This window comes from Dendrobates tinctorius, unplaced genomic scaffold (assembly GCF_039654945.1).
Source record: "Dendrobates tinctorius isolate UK_male_01 unplaced genomic scaffold, ASM3965494v1 ptg000158l, whole genome shotgun sequence".
NCBI classification, from domain to species: domain Eukaryota; kingdom Metazoa; phylum Chordata; class Amphibia; order Anura; family Dendrobatidae; genus Dendrobates; species Dendrobates tinctorius.
In genome coordinates, this window is record NW_027361825.1 from 36,582,215 (window position 1) to 36,601,843 (window position 19,629).

Below are 19,629 nucleotides of genomic sequence, written 5' to 3' on the forward strand. Positions count from 1 at the left end.
GGCTGTCTCAGTGGTGTGATGGGGGCGGAAACCAGATTGTAGATTGTTAAAGAGCAAGTTAGAAGAGAGGTGGGAGGAAAGTTCAGCGTGGACATGCTGTTCCAGGAGTTTAGAAGCGAATGGGAGCAGTGATATTGGGCGATAGCTGGACGTGGCTGTTGGATCAAGGGTTGGCTTTTTAAGGATAAGCGTGATTGTGGCATGTTTGAAAGTAGAAGGGATGGTACCGGACGTTAGTGATAGGTTGAAGAGGTGGGTTAGGGATGGGATAAATGTGGTGGTGAGGTTGGAGAGGAGGTGGGTGGTAGTATTAATAGTCACTTTATATAAAGCCATTTATAAATAAAGCAAAGCACAGTTGATGGCTCATGTATAGTTATTATTCTGCAGAAATATTGAGTATTTGGAGGATTTATGATGAAGATCACATATAATGAGACAGCACGCTGCCGCTTCTCTGCACCACGTGAGCATAAGTCAGTGCAGTGCCTCGGCCGGGCCGCTGGGTGGCACTGCAGATCTCAGCTATGTTTTGTAAACATTGAAAGTGAAAGTCCCGGTGCAATGTCTGCGGGCCGCGCCGGGTAATGGTCGCCTCTGTCCCGGCCTGGACCATGTCTGCCGTTCTCCCCGAGCATCCCCTGTCCATAAAGAGTGGCCAGGCTGAGAAAGAGGAGGACGGCAGCATCTTACTGGTGGACGACAACGAGAACTTGCAGGTAGGAGGAGACTTCAGTGTGAACGTGGTGTATAGATACATAGAGGCCACAGGGCAGATAATCAACGGCAGTGACAAGACCAGCGCCCCTTGTACCTGTCCCAGAAGCCTCTATATTTGCCCCAGAGGGCCCCCCTGTACCAGTCCCAGAGGGCCCCCTGTACCAGTCCCAGAGGGCCCCCCTTTACCAGTCCCAGAGGGCCCCCCTGTACCAGTCCCAGAGGGCCCCCTGTACCAGTCCCAGAGGGCCCCCTGTACCAGTCCCAGAGGGCCCCCTGTACCAGTCCCAGAGGGCCCCCCTGTACCAGTCCCAGAGGGCCCCCCTGTACCAGTCCCAGAGGGCCCCCCTGTACCAGTCCCAGAGGGCCCCCCTGTACCAGTCCCAGAGGGCCCCCCTGTACCAGTCCCAGAGGGCCCCCCTGTACCAGTCCCAGAGGGCCCCCCTGTACCAGTCCCAGAGGGCCCCCCTGTACCAGTCCCAGAGGGCCCCCCTGTACCAGTCCCAGAGGGCCCCCCTTTACCTGTCCCAGAGGCCCCCCTTTACCTGTCCCAGAGGGCCCCCTGTACCTGTCCCAGAGGGCCCCCCTGTACCTGTCCCAGAGGGCCCCCCTGTACCTGTCCCAGAGGGCCCCCCTGTACCTGTCCCAGAGGGCCCCCCTTTACCTGTCCCAGAGGGCCCCCCTTTACCTGTCCCAGAGGGCCCCCCTTTACCTGTCCCAGAGGGCCCCCCTTTACCTGTCCCAGAGGGCCCCCCGTACCTGTCCCAGAGGGCCCCCCGTACCTGTCCCAGAGGGCCCCCCGTACCAGTCCCAGAGGGCCCCCCGTACCAGTCCCAGAGGCCCCCTGTACCAAACAACAAAACCCTAAATTTTTGCCAAAATGGTTGTTTTTATTACACCTCAAACGTAATTAATAAACATTTTTGATAAAAGGTGTTGTCCAGATCATAGATATTGATGACCTGTCCTGTCATCAGTATCAGATAGCCGGTTCAACTCCTAGCACTCCCACCATCGATCAGCTGTGCGCAGTGTACAGAGTCACACAGTGGGGCCAAAAGGGCATTGTGGGCAGTAAACTGCTCCCCCTGGTGGTAGCTGCAGGCAGACAGGATTTTATCATTTACAGCTCTGTGGGGGATTTGGAGGTCTGTTATCGAAAATCGGACCCCTGTAATGTTAGATGGAGAAAATGGGTCAGCGCAGAGACAAAGGCAAAATGGTGAGAAAAGTGTGTTATTAAGAAAATAGGACAGACTCCAATTTGTTCTTGTCTGATTATAGCTCACAATTAAGGTTTTGGGTATTTTTATTCTTGTGACTCATTTTACCTGAGCCTGGGGGAAACTACTTGGGGTTAGCAGACTCCAAGAGAAGACATACACTGATTAATAATGATACCAAGAGATTTACTTCTCCGACACAGAAACTAGATTGTAAGGGACCCGGACAGAACAGACAGCCAAACTCTCTGATATCCGGTAGGACTACAGTATGTAAGGAAGTGGCCGACAAATTCTCCCAAATTGGTTTCGGGAGACGAGGATTGGGCATGTTGAGTTTTATTTTTTCCCTAAAAGCCACAGTTTAAAAAGAATCCAATCTGAGCTTCACTCACCCTCACTGGGTCCGGCACTGAGACTCCACTGCTGCTTTCAGTGTCTGTTATTGTCAGCAGCGTTGACATCACGTTGACAGCGCTGTGGCCAATTGGTGAGCTCAGTGGCTCATGCCGTCAACTTTGGGAGAGCTGCTGACAATAACAGGTACCTGGAGTAGCAGTGGAGACTCCACATTGGTGTTATTAAGGGCACAAAGCTGGTGGGGGGCTTTGTAGTATTTTGGCTCAGGAACTTCAAGAGCACCTATGTCATCAATAGTTACGAAGCATTACCTGTAACAATACTTTGATTCATCCCCAGACGTCTGCTGCTGTCTCCTGTAATATAAGTGCAATGTTCTGAGATTTATTTATTTTTTGCTATAAGGTGAAAGATGTCTCAGACCTCATTACCAAACTTGGCTGTAGTCCATCAGAGCCTGTAAAAGTCCTCAGTATTTTTGGCAACACTGGAGATGGAAAATCCCACACTCTCAACCATATGTTTTTTGGTGGTCTGGAGGTCTTCAGAACGTCCCCTTCTCAAGACTCGTGCACCATCGGTGTGTGGGCTGCATACTACCCGGCCTTGTCTCTGGTCCTGCTGGACACGGAAGGTCTTCTTGGGGCCACTGATAAACAGAACCAGAGGCTTCGTCTTCTTCTGAAGGTCCTCGCGGTGTCCGATCTGGTGATATACAGAACACGGGCAGAGAGGTTACACAATGATATGTTCCAGTTTCTTGGAAATGCTTCCAAGGCTTACCTGAAGTTCTTTACCCCGGAGCTGAAAGCCTTATCGAGTCGCTGTGGTCTGGAAGTCACTTTGTCCAGTCTTGGACCAGCTCTTCTTATTTTCCATGAGACGTTACGGACAAATCTGCTGGGTCAAGGTGAGAAGGTTTTTTTTTTATATTGGAGATAAACTACTTCTAGCATATAGCGATGACTTTATACATATCTATATTGTTATTCCACAGGAAGTAAAGTCCATGGACAGGCGGAGACCGACCTTCTCAAGAGATTTCATGAACTGGGGACCCCTCCAGAAGCCTTCAGCTCAATCCACTATGTGGGAGCAAAGACTGTGGTTCCCCCCACTGATTTCTCCCAATTAAAAGAAATCGTCAAGAAGCAGGTGTTGGATACATCGACTCGTTCATCCAGGCCACTGGCCCATGTGTTCACGGCCTTGCAGGTACGATGTGGGAATGATGCTTGTAAGTTCCAACATGATGCAGTCACCGTTAATTTTAGGGCATGTCCTCCTGGGCAACTATCTGTTTCCAAAGCATCCAAAATGAAAGTCATCCAGTCTTAAGTGAAAATCAACCTTTTGTGTTTACATCTCCTTTGCAGAGCTATGTGCTTAGAGATGGTTGGATTGATTGGCGTTATTCCGGTCATTCGGCCAGGACAGTCTGTAGCCGATGGACTTGGAATCTCGCCAATCTCTTACCTTCCTGGCTTCCCCAGCATGGCTTTATATTAGCCAGACCGGTGTAATGTCTTCTGTGTGACACGCCACAATGACAACTTCATACCGGCTCTCGCTTATCAAAAATCATACAAGGGCATTCCAGAGGGTAAGAGATTCGCCAGATTCCTATCTAGCGGCTGCAGACTACTGACCTGGCTGAATGACCGTTAATCGCACAAATCGATCCAACCACCTCTCTTCATTGGCTCCTGCGAGGCAGGGCATGAGTCTGGAGACTATCAGGTGGGATCCACATATATTAGGCATTATTGACCTTTTTGTTGCTATGTCTAGGATGGTAATGCTATTGTAATGGCTGTGTGTTTCCCTTGCAGAGTCTGAGCGAGCGTTTCTCAGGGGATATTCCAGACGAGCATTTTCATATCACCTCTTTCTTCCCAGATGAATACTTCACATGTTCATTGCGTTGTCTGAGCTGCCGGTAATTCTATACATCCGCTAGGAATTATATATCTCTTTATTAGAAGACGAATTAGACAGTAATGATCCTGCTGTGTGTGAATATGCAATAGTGAATGGAGCCATTCATATGTCCGTGACTTTCTGCGATGTGCACAAAATTGCATCGAAATGTCTGATTTTAATTCAAGTGTTTGATCAAAATCAACCTCGCAAGTCCGTTGAAAAATTGAAATTGCACTCGGATGGCATTAGAGTGCAGTCCAATTTTCACGGACTTCTCGATAGGAAAAGAATAAAGGAAACTTTTCACGTAGAAGAAAACTGATGTAGCTTGGACCCAAGTGTGGGAAAACCCTGATGAAACATTCAGTTTTTCTCATGTGTGAAAAAGCCTGATGTGTAAATGAGGCCTAAGGGCGAGATGGCCGGACCGATGCACGGTTGAGCTGATGGCCACCTGATGTGTATAAGGGGCTCTACAGGGTATATGGTAAAAGTTTGCAAGACTTAAATTAGTTTATCATTCTTTTAATGCTTATACAAGATTGGGGTAGAACGTTGGCTCAGTGGTTAGCGCTGGGGTCCTGGGTTCAAATCCCACTAAGGACAACATCTGCAAGGAGTTTGTATGTTCTCCCTGTGTTTGCGTGAGTTTCCTCCCACACTCCAATTTTGATTGTGAGCCCAAATGGGGACAGCGATGATAATGTGTGCCAAACTGTAAAGCGCTGCGGAATATGTTAGCGCTATATAAAGATTATTATTATTAAGATACCATTAAATATCTGGGGTATCATCTCTGTCTCCTCCATTCATCGCAAACATATTATTTCTATTCCGCAGGTCTCGATGTAAGAACAGGATGAACCATCTGAAGGACGGCGTTCTCCACCAAGCAGATGGTTTGTGTCATTACGCCCATGAATATAACAACAAAGTTTTAATATGTAAGGTGAGTGGGCGAGATACAGAAAAGTGTGGGAGGCATGGAGGATAGGGACTTGTATCTGCTCAGTAAGACGTAGGAAGTCCCTTTTTACTGAACGTTGGGTTTATGGGATCGAGCTGTACAGAATCGTAGAAAAAGTCGCTATAGGACAGCTGGAAGGAACGGGAATAAGTGTTTTGTAATTTCTGATTTCCTTCCCATAGCGATGTTATGAGAGTGGACGAGAGATGCTGGTTATCCCGAGGACCGTTGCATCCACAGACAGCCCCTGGTTGGGTTTGGCAAAGTACGCCTGGTCTGGGTACGTTGGCTTATTTTTTTTATTTATTATTCTTTTTAAAGTGTTATTTCCATCTTTTCATATAAGTATTATTGAATAGTGCTTGTAAATCCAAGCAATTTACTGCTAATTAAAATTTTGTGCCGTTCTTGAGATATTAAGACTTTTTCTCTCTTACATACAGCTCGTTCCCTTGGACACTGTCTGCTGCTGGTAGACAGTAGAACAGAGTGCTTACAAGCTCTTTTCTACTGAACTTGTAACCACTGTTTTGAAGCTAGCCAGGATCGCTGGAGTGTGATGTGACATCCTATTTTTGCTGATGATGTTGCCTCCTAATCCTGGCCATTTTCAACGCTGTGCTTACAAGATAGCCAGCAGCAGTGATTGGTCTTCTAAGCCACGAGCTGTAAGGTAATATCTCAAGAACGGCTGAAAATTTTAATAAGCAGTACATTGCAAAAGTGCTTGTTTTTTTAAGCTCTATCCTACAATATCCATATATGAAGATGGGAATAATCCTTTATGTTTTGCCTATAATATCCTAGGGAGTGGAGCTGGTTAATAGAAAATAAGGCAACATCTCCCATGCTTGCCATTTTTAAAGATTTGTACTGTAATTTCATCCCAGCACCATATAGAATCACAATAATACTCCTTGCAGAGGCCAAATAATAATGCAATACAAATAGTACCGCCATACACTACTAAATAATACTGGTGGATTTTTGCTTGAAATGCTCAGTTAGGCCTCTTTCACACTTCAGTTTTTTACAATCAGTCACAATCCGCCAGGTTTTGAAAAAAACGGATCCTCAATTTTCTTTTGAGGATCCGTTTTTTCTCCCCATTGACTTTCATTAACGGTGGATTGTGACGGATTGCTGTCCGTTGCATCCGGTTTTTTTTGAGGATCCGCCAAAAGTTGCTGTCCGTCACCATCCTCAAAGGTTTCAAAACGGAGCTCTCTCTCTCTCTCTCTCTCTCTCTCTCTCTCTCTCTCTCTCTCTCTCTCTCTCTCTCTCTCTCTCTCTCTCTCTCTCTCTCTCTCTCTCTCTCTCTCTCTCTCTCTCTCTCCTTTAAATTTCCTCATTTTCAGGATCCGTCTGAAAACGGATCCTGTGCCATCCGTTCACATCAGTTGAGAACGGATCCGCCGATGACTTTTTGGCGGATTGAATCTGATGCAAAAAACTGAAGTGTGAAAGAGGCCTTAGCTGTACCCTAAAACCATCCTCGAAAGGAAGCTTGCCAACCTAAGATTTAGGGTTTTTTTGTTATTTTTTTTTATTCATTTCATAAAATTCTGTGCAAACACTGAAAATAATTCCTTTTCTCCTACGCCTCATTGGGGGACACAGAGACAGTGGGTGTTATGCTGCTTGCCACTAGGAGGACACTAAGTAAACCGAAAAAAGTTATCTCCACCCCTGCAGTATACACCCTCTCGCTGGATGAGATATCTCCAGTTCATGCTTAGTGTCTGTAGGAGGCACTTGGGTCTGTTTCAGACCCCACCGTTTTTATTTTATTTTTTAATTTTTCTGTAAATTTTTATTTTTTAACGGAGTGAAGTGGGCGAACAGTTCCTTTCTACAGCCCGCTGTCCCCCGAACCAACAACAGGCAAGCACGCAGAGTATGCCTCCCCGTACACTTTCCTGCAACGTTTGGGGCTGATTCCTCTAGCAATTGGCGATGATCCTTACGATCGGAGTCCGGTAATCCACGGATATGAGGGCAGGCGCACGGAATGGACAGCGCTTACGTAGGCCCTGAATCAGCCCCATAGCTCTCCATCCCCTTATCATAGGATCGATTGAGCATGGCCCCTTTAAGAACTCCTCCAGCTCCGCTACATCAGCCCAGGAGGATGAGAGCCTCCATCGATGGCCTGACAGCTCTGAGCACTGGAGTGAAGGTATGGGGTCGGGTCCTAGCCCCCGGGAGAAGCGCTGATGTAGTGTCAGCGGCGGTGCACCCCCCCTTCCCCTCGGCGCTACCGCGGGTAGCCCGAAAAATTTAGTTCCCGGCCTGCTAGGCCGCAATTTCAATAGCGCCGTCCACTAGCGCCGCCCCGCCAACCGTCACCTTCCATGGGTAGGCTTAAAAATTTAGCCCCCGGCTTTTCCGGCCTACTAGGCCGCAATTTGAATAGCGCCACCCGCGCTATTATCGCCGCCCCCTCGCCTTGGCGCCTCTCATCCCTGTCGAGACGCACAATCGTAGTCTCGGGGGCCATATCTTTTTACCTACAGCCTGCTCTGGACGAGCTGTGAGGCAAGCATTCTGCCGGATGACACTGCAGGGTCACCGCTATTCCTCCCGGGGGACCCAGCATAGGACGGGGTAAGCTGCATCTGCCCTCAGATTAAAGCTTAACCCCTTCCCGGCACATTCCCTGCAGCTGCAGCAGACTCTGCCGTTAAGGAGCACTGTGTCTCAATCTAAGGAAACTAAACGGGCTGCTAAAAAGCACACTGCGTTTTTACCGTGTGTACCACTTGCAAGTCTGCCTTACCTAGTGCACAGACTAATTCGTTATGCACTGACTGCGCCCCGGCCTGCGCTCCGACCTGAGCTCAGTCGCCCCTCGCCGCCGCTGCTGACGGGCCTCATGCGTTTAGTACCCCTGAGTGGGCTGCGTCCCTGTCACGGTCAGTGGAGTCTCTGACCCAGGCTATATTCTCCCTCCGGGAGGACTCTTTAAGCCAGAAGGCGTCCTTACCCCCCGAGGAGGGCTCTGGCGGCGGGCGGGAACCGTCCACCAGCAGGGGCCGTACTCGTTCAAGGGACGGTCAGGGCTCTAGAAAGCGGACCCATGACGCTTCCCCTAGTCCCGTTCGCGCCTCTGTGTCTGCGACTCCGGTCTCTCGCTCTCCCTCTCGTGAAGTTCTCAGCGAGCACGACTCTGAATTCGAATCTGACACGTCAGCCCCTCAGAATCCCCCAACTGATCAAGAGTCGCTTGATTCTCTTATAGAATCAGTCAACAGGATTCTGAAGTTGGATGAGGATAATGTTCACGCTCCAGCATATCCTATCTCACTTAAGAAAACCAAGCGTGTGCGCAGGTTATTTACCAGCCATCCGGACTTTAAGGAAGTTGTCCAAAAACATAGCGATCGTCCGCATAAGTGGTTCACAGGGCAAAAGTCTACTCAGGCTAAATACCCTTTTGATCCAGACCTAATGAAGGATTGGTTACAGTCCCCTCCGGTGGACCCGCCTGTATCGCGCCTTGCTTCAAAAACGCTTCTATCCGTTTCTGAGGGTTCCTCAATCAAAAACCCCTCCGATCGTCTGATTACCTGGCCCATTCAGTTTTTGAAGCTTCAGGAGCAGCGCTTTTTCCATCTTTCGCGGCAATTTAGGTCACTAAAGCAATGGCCGCTTGGGCAGAGGTCTTGATCACTTCCTTCCAGGGCACCAATCTTCCTCCGGAGGCAACCATGGTCGCCAGGCAGATAATTCACGCAGCGGACTTTGTAGTGGGCGCCTCTTTTGATGCCGCCAATTGCGCTGCTCAAACTGCCGCTAATGCGATCTCCTTTAGAAGAGCCCTATGGCTTCGCGACTGGCGGGCGGATGCCACATCTAAAAGATCGTTGACTTCTCTCCCCTTTCAAACAGGTCGTCTTTTTGGAGAGAAACTAGATCAGCTCATTTCTGATGCTACCGGGGGAAAAAGTAAATTCCTCCCTCAACAAAAAGCTGCTCGGCCTTTTCGCAACCAACAGCCGACGCTTTCGATCCTTTCACAACAACTCCAGTTGGTCATCCTCTACCTTGTCTTCCGGATCAGGTCCGTCTCCACACGGAGACAGAGGCTCCCAGATCTCGTACAGACCCGACCGCTCTTGGAAACCCAGACCTAGAGCTTCTGGATCCAAGGGAGCCAGATCTCATAGATCTGCCCAATGACTTGTTGCGGTATCCGGCGGACGCAGACAAAGTAGGGGGTCGCCTACTTTTCCTTCAGCCACACCTGGCTCGCGGTCGTCCACAACAAGTGGGTCAGGGAACTGGTGTCCTCTGGATACAAGATAGAGTTTTCCTCTCCCCCTCCTACTCACTTTTTCCTTTCCTCTCCGCCCAAGGGAAAGACAAGAGCCTTCCTTCGGGCTGTTCAGGCTCTCTAAAGAGACGGAGTCATCATTCCAGTCCCTCATCACGAGAGGTTCAGAGGATTTTATTCAAACCTCTTTGTGGTTCCAAAGAAGGACTGCACGATGCGACCCATTCTGGATCTCAAACTGTTAAATCAGTTTGTCACGGTTCGGCGATTCCGAATGGAATCTCTCTGATCAGTTGTCGCTTCCATGGAAAAAGGAGAGTTCCTAGCATCCATCGACATCAAGGACGCTTACCTTCACATTCCGATCTGCCCGTCTCACCAGCAGTTCCTGCGTTTTGCAATTCACGAGGAACACTTCCAGTTCGTTGCCTTGCCCTTCGGACTCGCCACTGCCCCCAGGGTCTTTACCAAGGTCATGGCAGCTGTCATGGCCATTCTCCACTCTCGGGGAGTAGTAGTGTTAACGTATCTAGACGACCTGCTCATCAAGGGTCCGTCCCTTTCAGCCTGCGAAGAATCTGTGGAGATAACAGTAAATACACTTTCACGCCTGGGGTGGAAGATAAACTTTGCAAAGTCTTCCCCCGAAACCGGCTCAGCAGATTTCCTTTTTAGGAATGATCTTGGACACTTCCCGCGGGTTGGTCATTCTCCCTCCGGAAAAGACGCAAGCCTTACAACAGGCAGTGCTGACTCTTTCCCGTCCAGCTTCTCACTCCATTCGTTTCAGCATGAGAGTTCTCGGAAAAATGGAAGCAGTACCATTTGCACAGTTCCATCTCCGTCCCTTACAACACGCATTGCTGTTAGCTTGTGTTAGCTTGGGACAAGAACCCGTTCTCCCTGGACCGTCGGATCCTTTTGTCCCTGCGGGTCAGGCAAGCCCTCAGGTGGTGGACTCTGAGGTCCTCCCTGAATCAAGGGAGGTCTTTCCTCCCAGTAAGATGGTTGGTAGTAACCACAGACGCAAGTCTTCTTGGCTGGGGTACGGTCTTTCGTCACCACGCGGCATAGGGTCGTTGGTCGACCCGAGAATCACGTCTCCCCCTCAACATTTTAGAGATTCGAGCGATCAGATTTGCTCTACGGAGTTTCCACCATGTCCTCACAGGTCACCCCATCAAGATCCAATCAGACAACGCCACGGCTGTAGTGTATATCAACCGCCAGGGAGGTACCTGGAGCAGGATGGCCATGCACGAAGTGAGTCACATCCTCCATTGGGCCGAGACCAACCATTCACCCATCTCAGCAATTCACTTCCCCGGCGTCAAAAATTGGGCGGCAGATTTTCTCAGTCACCAAGGCATTGCCTCGGGAGAGTGGTCTCTTCATCCGGAAGTCTTTAACCACATTTGTCTTCGTTGGGGGACTCCGGATTTGGACCTCATGGCCTCCAGACTAAACAACAAGGTGTCTCGGTTCATTGCCCGATCGCGAGATCCATGCGCCATCGGAGCGGACGCCCTAGTTCTGCCATGGTACCGGTTACGGCTCCCGTACATCTTTCCCCCTCTTCCCTTGCTTCCGAGGGTCATCAAGAAGATCAGCGCAGAGGGGGTACCAGTGATCCTAGTCGCGCCAGATTGGCCGCGCCGAGCATGGTATGCAGAACTAATACAACTAGTCGCCGACGTCCCCTGGCGACTTCCAGATCGCACGGATCTGCTTTCTCAGGGCACGATTTACCACCAGAACTCCGGGGCCCTGTCTTTAACGACATGGCCATTGAATCCTGGATTTTAGCACAGACTGGATTCTCTCTCGACGTGATTTCCACCATGATTAGTGCTAGGAAGCCTGTATCCAGGCGTATCTATCACCGTACCTGGAAAATCTTCTTTTCATGGTGCAAGGATCATGGTCGTTCCCCTCTGGTGTTCTCCATCCCGGGCATATTGGAGTTCCTTCAATCCGGATTAAAATCAGGCCTCGCGCTTAGCTCGCTCAAGGGCCAAATTTCGGACTTGTCAGTGCTTTTCCAACGAAAAATTGTCACCAAGCCTCAGGTCATGACGTTTATTCAAGGAGTTTCCCATGTGACGCCTCCTTATAGAAGGCCATTGGAATCATGGGACCTTAATCTGGTTCTCGGGGCCTTACAGGAGGATCCTTTTGAACCGCTGCACGACGTGTCATTGACCATCCTCTCTTGGAAAGTGGTCTTTCTAGTGGCAATTACGTCAATCAGACGAGTTTCGGAATTGGCAGCTCTGTCCTGCCATTCTCCGTTCCTGAATTTTCATCAGGACAAGGTAGTTCTCAGTACGCCCCCATCCTTCCTGCCCAAGGTCATTTCCTCTTTCCATCTCAACGAGGAAATTGTTTTGCCTTCCTTTTGTCCGGCGCCAGTCCATCGCATTGAGAAGGCCCTCCACACCCTGGATGTGGTTAGGGCGCTGAGACGGTACATCTCGCCGGACGGCTCCCTTCCGCATGTCAGATGCCCTATTCATACTTCCTGAAGGGCATAGGAAGGGCCTAGCTGCTTCAAAAGCAACGCTAGCCAGGTGGATTCGCTCAGCGATTCAGGAATCCTACCGTGTCAGGAATGCACGTGTCCCAGCCGGGATTAAGGCACACTCTACCCGGTCAGTGGGCGCCTCTTGGACCATTCGGAACCAGGCCTCGGCACAACAGGTCTGCAAGGCTGCGACTTGTTCCAGTCTGCATACTTTTACAAAACATTACCAAATTCATTCTCGGGCCTCTGCGGATGCAGCTCTCGGCCGAAGCATCCTGCAATCGGCAGTACCTCATTGTTGACTCAGTGGTACATGGGGTATTAGTAGATGTATGCTCCACACCCAGGGACTGCTTTAGGACGTCCCACTGTCTCTTGTGTCCCCCAATGAGGCGTAGGAGAAATAGGGATTTTTGTGTACTCAGCGTAAAATCCTTTTCTCCGAGCCATTCATTGGGGGACACAGCACCTGCCCTGTTTAGCCTACTGGGTCATTTGTAGCATTTTTAGGTTTTGACATAGTTATGGTTATTGTTGATTGTTTAAGCTCCTACTGCTTTTTCACTGAACAGGAGATATCTCATCCAGCGAGAGGGTGTATACTGCAGGGGAGGAGCTAACTTTTTTCTGGTTTACTTAGTGTCCTCCTAGTGGCAAGCAGCATAACACCCACTGTCTCTGTGTCCCCCAATGTATGGCTCGGAGAAAAGGATTTTACGGTGGGTACACAAAAATCCCTATTTTGAGCATGTGAAGCACGCCATGTAGAAATACTGATGCTTTTTACAATAATTCTCTTTCCCAGGTACGTACTTGAATGCAGAGTGTGTGGGATAATTTATCGCAGCCGCCAATATTGGTATGGAAATCGAGAGCCTGATGGATCAGTTGTTCGACAGGAGGTTTGCCACGTCTGGTCCGAGGTGCTCGCAATATATTGGTTATTTTTTGTGCATATAACAGAAGAGAGTCGTGTTTAACCCCTTCTTGACACTGGTTGTATATCGATCTACTAGTTTCGATCACTGGTGTTTAACAATTTAAATCAGAAATTTACAAGTTTTCTTCCATGTGCATGACAGGTGCTGATGGATTAAAGTAGCAACAAACTGTAGGTCCACGTCACCACCGCCATCTTTGTACTCACAAAACGCCCACCTGCTCTTTAAAGGAAATGGTCATTTTCACTACATACTGAAATATTGCAACATATAGAGCAAATGATCGCAGGTTCACATCCCGTGGGAGTAAAATGTTGCAAAAAACAAAGAAATGGAACAAATATTTGAAAAAGAAAAGTTTAAAAAGATTTTTTTTTTAAGGGGAACCTGTCACCAGTTTTGTGACATAGCAGCTAAAAATATTTCCTTATTCAGCGTCTGCTATGCTTTCCCTAAATCCTTATAGAACCCCCTGACTCACCTTGTATACTCACAAAAAAACGTTTTTTAATGTCTCCTGCGCTGTATGGTAATCTTCTCAGTCCCGGCCGATGGGCGTGGTTTCGGGCCTCCACATCACTCCCATCGACTGTTGCTCGCCATCCTACTTCATGGATAGCGCCACTTGCGCTGTGCGACATCTCACGCCTGCTCAGAAATAATGCGTTTTGCACCTGCGCAGTATGCTTTGCCCAACTGCAGGTAAAGCCGAAAAACAGAAGTGCGCATGCGCTGGCAAACGTAGTTCCGGTACATGAGCCGGAAGTACATGTGTCGGCGCATGACACTTCTGTTTTTTTTTTTTTTTCCCTTTAGAGCCAATATCAGACAAAAGGAACAGCGGCGGAGAATCACCGATGGACCTGGGGAAGGTGAGTAAAGAACACTGTTGTTTTTTCTGTATAACAAAATGCTTCAGAGTTTTGTAAAAGGGGACCTCCCATTGAATGTAATTGAGGCCGATTAGTGCCATATCACACGTTATACTTGTCAATTAAAATACACCATGAGAATGTGTTTCACTGCAGTATGTGAATATCTCCCTACAGAGCGACTCTTGCTCCCTGGACCAACACAATGCAGCTCAGCGGGTACTGGACGGAGTTACTCTGGTCATACAGTCTGTGAACGAGTACAGTGCTGGACCCACCCGTGCCGTCACCTCCTGGGTAACTGACCGCGTGGCTCCTACTTATTGGCGCCCCAATACAGAGATTACGGTAAGATTAAACGCATATGTTACACCAGTATGGCCCCCCCATGGCATGCACACAGACCATTTTGTTAGTACTTGGTCTATAATCTAACTTTTGCCTAATATTCACATATAACCCGAGCTCTTTATCTGCTAATGAAAATATTTCTCTTTTCCATATTTTTCTATACGACTTGTTGACCACCTAAAGGAGTGTCACGGATGCAAGAAAGTCTTCCAAACATCCGAGCAGAAGCACCACTGCCGAGGTTGTGGAGAAGGCTTCTGCCATTACTGCTCCAATCAAAAGATGCCTGTTCCTGAGAGAGGCTGGGGTCCGTCACCCGTGCGAGTTTGTAAGAAGTGTCACAGTAAAGGGCCTGGGAAAGGTAAGGGGCAGAGTGATGATGCCGAGAGAGGCATGTACCGGGAGAACAGGAGTCCTGGAGAATTATAATGCCAGGACATTTTTACCGCAAAATGAACATCATAGAAACAATGGTGGAATTGTCAGATTGGTTCTTTTTTCACCATTTTCCCCCATTTGGATTGTTATGTTTTTTCCCTGTTTCTTTGTTAGTTTTTATATGGAAAAATGAATGGTGTAAATCAAATCTACAACTTGTAATGGAAAAATATAAAAGTTCTGGCAGTTGGAAAAGGGGGAAGGAAGAAAAACAAGCGTGAAAATGAAAAATCGCCCAGTCCTTTCTAAGGGTTACAATGACTGTGAGATATGAAAAGGAGCACAGTGGAATATCATTTATTAGTTCTTTCCCTTAGGTTATTTTGTATTACATTTTCCCCCATTGTAGCCCATAGTTGTGTGTTTTTGTTTTTCCGTGGGATCATATAAAGTCTGACAGCCATGTGATAATTTGTAATTTTGTTTTTCTTTGTGTGTGTTGTTGTCACCACAGTTCAGAAGTCGGTGGAGGATGATGGGAGTAATCTTTTACCTCGCAAAGTGACAGAGATGGCTCAAAGCTCCCTGAACATGGTGTCATCTGTCATAGAATATCCTTTGTGTAATGCTCTTTTGCTATTTTTTTTATATATATATATATTGGTGTGATTTATTTACATTTTAAAACAATACAAAGATATGGAAATCTTCATCAGCATTTTTTTTACTGAAATGCTTCTCCTCTGCTCTGTCAACAGTGTTTGACAGCCAGTTCCCCGCTGCCTAACTGCGGGCAGCCAGCACCCTGTTGACAGAGCAGCCTGGAATAAAGGGCATGTCACACTAAGCGATATCGCTAGCAATATCGCTATAACTAGTGACGTTATAGCGATATTGCTAGCGATATCTCTGTGTCTGATACTTACCAGCGACCGGCTCCCCCGCTGGTTATCGCTGATCGCGCGAGAACGTCCAGGACTGTTTCTCGTCGTCAGCTTCCTGCGGCGCTTCCTGCTGTGAGGACGAGCGATGCGTGGAGCCGGGCGGGAGGACGCAGGATCGCCTAGTGTGACAGGTAAGTAGCGACCCCCGACCCCAGCAATGTCGCTGGTGAGATCTGCCTGTGTGGCAGCTCACTAGCGACCACTTAGCGATGTACCAGCGATCCTGACCGCGTCATATCGCTGGTTGGGATCGCTGGTACATCGCTAAGTGTGACAGTACCTTAAGTCAGCTGCTCCTTGTCAACAGAACAGCAATCACAGGCAGGGGGCCGGTTAGTGACAGTTCTGAGTCGACGCCTTATAGAAAAGGCAAGTAGTTGCCTCTTTTAGCAACTACCTGCCTGTTAGTTTTATAGGCCCATAGTAAAAAAAATATAGTAATCCTGGACAACCCCTTTAATTGGGAATCCGTCACTGATCTTATCTAGCCAGTGAGTTTAACTATTGTTTTCCTTCTTCTGAGCTCTTTGCTGAAACTTTCATGTGGTCATAATTTAACGGAGGGAGCTCTGAAGAATGAAAATGAGAGTTATGAGCGCCCTTGTTAGATTGAGCTTGCAGACAGGTTCTCAATTAACCCATTTTGCAGCCGGCAATAAACGGTGCAACCCGGAGGATACAGAAGACGTATGGTGAAATTATTTTTAATGAAACCCAATTGCAAAACTTATTTTTTATTCAAAAATGCACGCATTTAAATAAAATAAGATGGTTTTCTAAAGATGTCCATGTGCTTTAATAGTCGGGCAACAGCTATTTTTAATCATGCACTCAGATTTGTCCGAGCATGACCGGGATTAAACACAGTGTATCAGTTCTGCCTGAAGTTTTCCTCTTAGGCTATGTGCCCACGTAGCGTTTTCCAAGCGATTTTTTTTCCTGAGCAGAAACGCATGCCCTTGCCAGGGAAATCGCATGCACTTTTTGACATGCGTTTTTGACGCGATTGTCAAGCGTTTTGCATGCGTTTTTGCCCATATAATTGATGGTATGCGGAATCGCGGGCGATTCCACAAAATTAATGAACATGCTGCGTTTTTTACCGCTAAGCGATTCCGCAGCGGTAAAAAACGCACCATTGGCACATGTGCGTTTTCTATTACAAATGCATGGAATGCTTTTTTTAAGCGTTTCTGCAACAGAATCGCGTTTAAAAACGCCGCGGAAACCTTTAAAAAAAGGTACGTGGGCACACAGCCTAAGGGATATGTTCACACAGGGTGTCTTTACAGCAGGTGTTAGTAGGAAAAACGCTTTGCTCACTTTTTTTTTTTTGTGTGTGTGTTTTATGTGTTTTCTTTGCGGTGTTTTTAGTTGGGTTTTTTTTTTTTTAGGCATTCATTTGAAAAACCGCTGAAAGTGGGAATGAGTTGCAAAATGAGAATGTCTGCAGTAGTAATAGTCTTAAAATCTATGTGCCCACGTAGCGTTTTTCAAGCGTTTTTTTCCTGAGCAGAAACGCATGCCCTTGCCAGGGAAAACGCATGCGCTTTTTGACACGCGTTTTTGACGCGATTGTCAAGCGTTTTGACATGCGTTTTCCTATGCGTTTTTGCAATTACTGTGTATGTATGCGGAATCGCATGCGATTCCGCACAATCAATGAACATGCTGCGTTTTTTTCCGCTAAGCGTTTCCACAGTGGAAAAAAACGCACCATTAGCACAACATGTGCGTTTTCCATTCTATTACATTAGATGCTTTTCTTAAGCATTTCCGCAGCAGAAACGCTTGTCTAAAAGCGCTGCGGAAACGCTTAAAAAAACGCAACATGGGCACACAGCCTAAAGGGTTTGTCCAGGATTGGAACAATATGTCTGCCTTTTTATTACTAGATAGATTATTATCTTCAATTCAGCTCACTGGGTTTTCTCTTGTTTTCAGATTTTGTGAAGGAAGCTGCGCGCCCCAGCTACTGGGTATCGGACCAAGAGATCACCCACTGCCACGGGTGCAAAAAAGTGTTCACGCCTAACATGTCAAGACATCACTGTCGGGCTTGTGGCCAGGGTTTCTGCCATGCTTGCTCTGATTTCCAGCGGCCGGTCCCTTCTCGAGGGTGGTATCATTCTGTCCGAGTGTGCAAGACTTGTAACGATAAAAAGGGTGAACTGTAAATTGGGCCATCCAAGTCTTACATCCATTATGGCGGCCGATGGCTACTAGAAGATTATCACTAATGCCTGAACTAATCATAGTGGATATCTGTAGTGATCGCCTGCTCTGGCACTAGCTTATTACCACTTATCAAAGTGGCTCTGGATATTGCACCTTTTTAAAAAAAAAAAAAAAATCTCAACTTTGTCAGTAATATTACTGTGACATTTAGGACTGGAAACGGGTTTTCTTAAATACTCCCTACCCTGAACACTTTCTGTATATCATCTTTATCCACTAAGTAGTCCAACTTATAGTAAACCCTTAAATATAAGCACTGACCACCTATGCAATGGAGGGGTACAGGAAGGCGTTAGACAGAGCATGCGTTTTATGACTACCCCATAAAAAATTAGAATACCGGATCGTTAGAGGGAGGCCCAGCCCTGGTCGGTCCCAACCTTTATAGGACTACTCTCTCTAAAGAACAGGAGTTTGAGAAGGTGCGGAATGGAGGGGGAAACTTAACACCAACCCCTTCTGTCCTGGGTGGGGAAACCCGGCACCATAATGGGGTCCTAAATATCAATTACCAGGGGGCAGCAACAGGGAGGAAAATGGAAAGATGATATTCAGCACTACCAGGGGTCCATGGGGCGGCAGATGTCTATGCATGGCCTACAAGGATCCATCACTAATTATACTGATCCTTGATCTACATTGTTTTACCAGTCTGACAATCATTATTTTTTAGTAATCGCAGCTCAGGTTCTCATTTGTAGAAAGTCTATGTCAGCTCATCCTCTTCATACAGAAAATTAGAGAGAAAATTGGTTTTCCACGTACAGAATGAAGTTTTTTGACATGTTAGCACTTTATATAGGATTACATTGTAAACCTGAATAATTCAAAATAGAAACAATCATGTGTTATTATATAGGTGCAAGAGATCTCAAACGCATTACCTTTTTAAATAAATCTCTTCAATGTAAAAAGGTCTGCTGGTTGTCATTGGAAACAGTCAGCAAGTCTGTAGGCAGACACACCCCTAATAGTATAACTGAGGTGACTTATTGCAATGGAGCAGTTAGATTTACTTCTGCAGATGACACTAGTGAAAATTTTAATGTTATATTGGATGATGGGAGATTTCAGCTCTGAGATCTACAGAATGGTAAATGCAGGTGTAAATTTTAATACCGGCTGTAACTCAGGCCGAACAAATGATGGTGAATTAATTCTATATGGGCGCAGAGGTGGTAATACTTTTTTTTTTTTTCTTTGCAAGGTTACAGTAGAATTGAACATCCTTTGCCTTTCACCGGATCAAGAACTGTTCATTGAGACAAGATAGTTAGCTCTAGAACAACCAGAACTGTGTCATACTAAATTTTCAGTTCACTGAGTTTTTTTTTTACAAAAATTGCAAATGGCTTATTGACTCCATGGCTCAAAATCTGCACAAAACAAACTTGAGCTGATGTCTAGAGTCACCAGATTTGGGGAATAGATAAAGGCAATTGTGGTTTGTCACCAAGGAGACTGCTATAACTAAACCTAAATAACCCCTATAATTGATGCCCATTGTTGCTAATGTTATTAGACTGCCCCATAATATTGAGCTAACATGAATGCAATAACTTGCTGAAATTTGCAAAATAATTCCTTTACCACAAAATGTTCTATTGATGGAATCCATCACTGACCTCTGAAGATCTATGTGTGGTCACCTGGAAAATCAGGGTCATTGGTTGTTAATTAAAACCTATACAAGGTCCATCTGTTTGCTTTAACACTGTGGTTAACCACTGTCTAAATACAGCAATTTATCCACCTTGAGACTGTAAAGAAGTCTCAAGATGGTGCCTTGAAAGTAGAGCTGGCGGTTACAGAGAGTGGGAGTGTGTAATCAGTGGGACAGATACATACACAAGGACGGCTCAAGGGGGAGCTAAAAAACTAAAACTTAATGGAGGTTTTGGGATTCATTACAGGG

At 47.0% G+C, this 19,629-nt stretch overlaps 1 protein-coding gene across 2 annotated transcripts; it reads left to right on the forward strand.

Moving 5' to 3' along the window:
- Nucleotides 1-73: 73 nt before the first annotated feature.
- Nucleotides 74-19,429, forward strand: LOC141052103 (zinc finger FYVE domain-containing protein 1-like). 2 transcript variants are annotated; one of them, XM_073549326.1, is made up of 11 exons: nucleotides 74-169; nucleotides 2,706-3,210; nucleotides 3,298-3,515; nucleotides 4,133-4,239; nucleotides 5,064-5,172; nucleotides 5,373-5,470; nucleotides 12,796-12,913; nucleotides 13,981-14,151; nucleotides 14,338-14,515; nucleotides 15,047-15,154; nucleotides 17,421-19,429. In XM_073549326.1, the coding sequence occupies exons 2-11, from the start codon at nucleotides 2,820-2,822 to the stop codon at nucleotides 17,651-17,653; spliced, it is 1,731 nt and encodes a 576-aa protein (XP_073405427.1). In that variant the 5' UTR covers nucleotides 74-169; nucleotides 2,706-2,819; the 3' UTR covers nucleotides 17,654-19,429. The 2 variants fall into 2 exon arrangements, with proteins under 2 accessions (XP_073405427.1, XP_073405426.1); XM_073549325.1 differs by lacking the exon at nucleotides 74-169 and adding an exon at nucleotides 470-719.
- Nucleotides 19,430-19,629: the final 200 nt, after the last annotated feature.

Bases quoted from the DNA above. Each gene is read 5' to 3' on its own strand.
- LOC141052103 (XM_073549325.1), top strand. From the start codon at position 588: ATGGTCGCCTCTGTCCCGGCCTGGACCATGTCTGCCGTTCTCCCCGAG. The intron at 3,211-3,297 runs GTGAGAAGGTTT...GTTATTCCACAG, and splicing joins GACAAATCTGCTGGGTCAAG to GAAGTAAAGTCCATGGACAG. The intron at 15,155-17,420 runs GTAATGCTCTTT...TCTTGTTTTCAG, and splicing joins TGTCATAGAATATCCTTTGT to ATTTTGTGAAGGAAGCTGCG.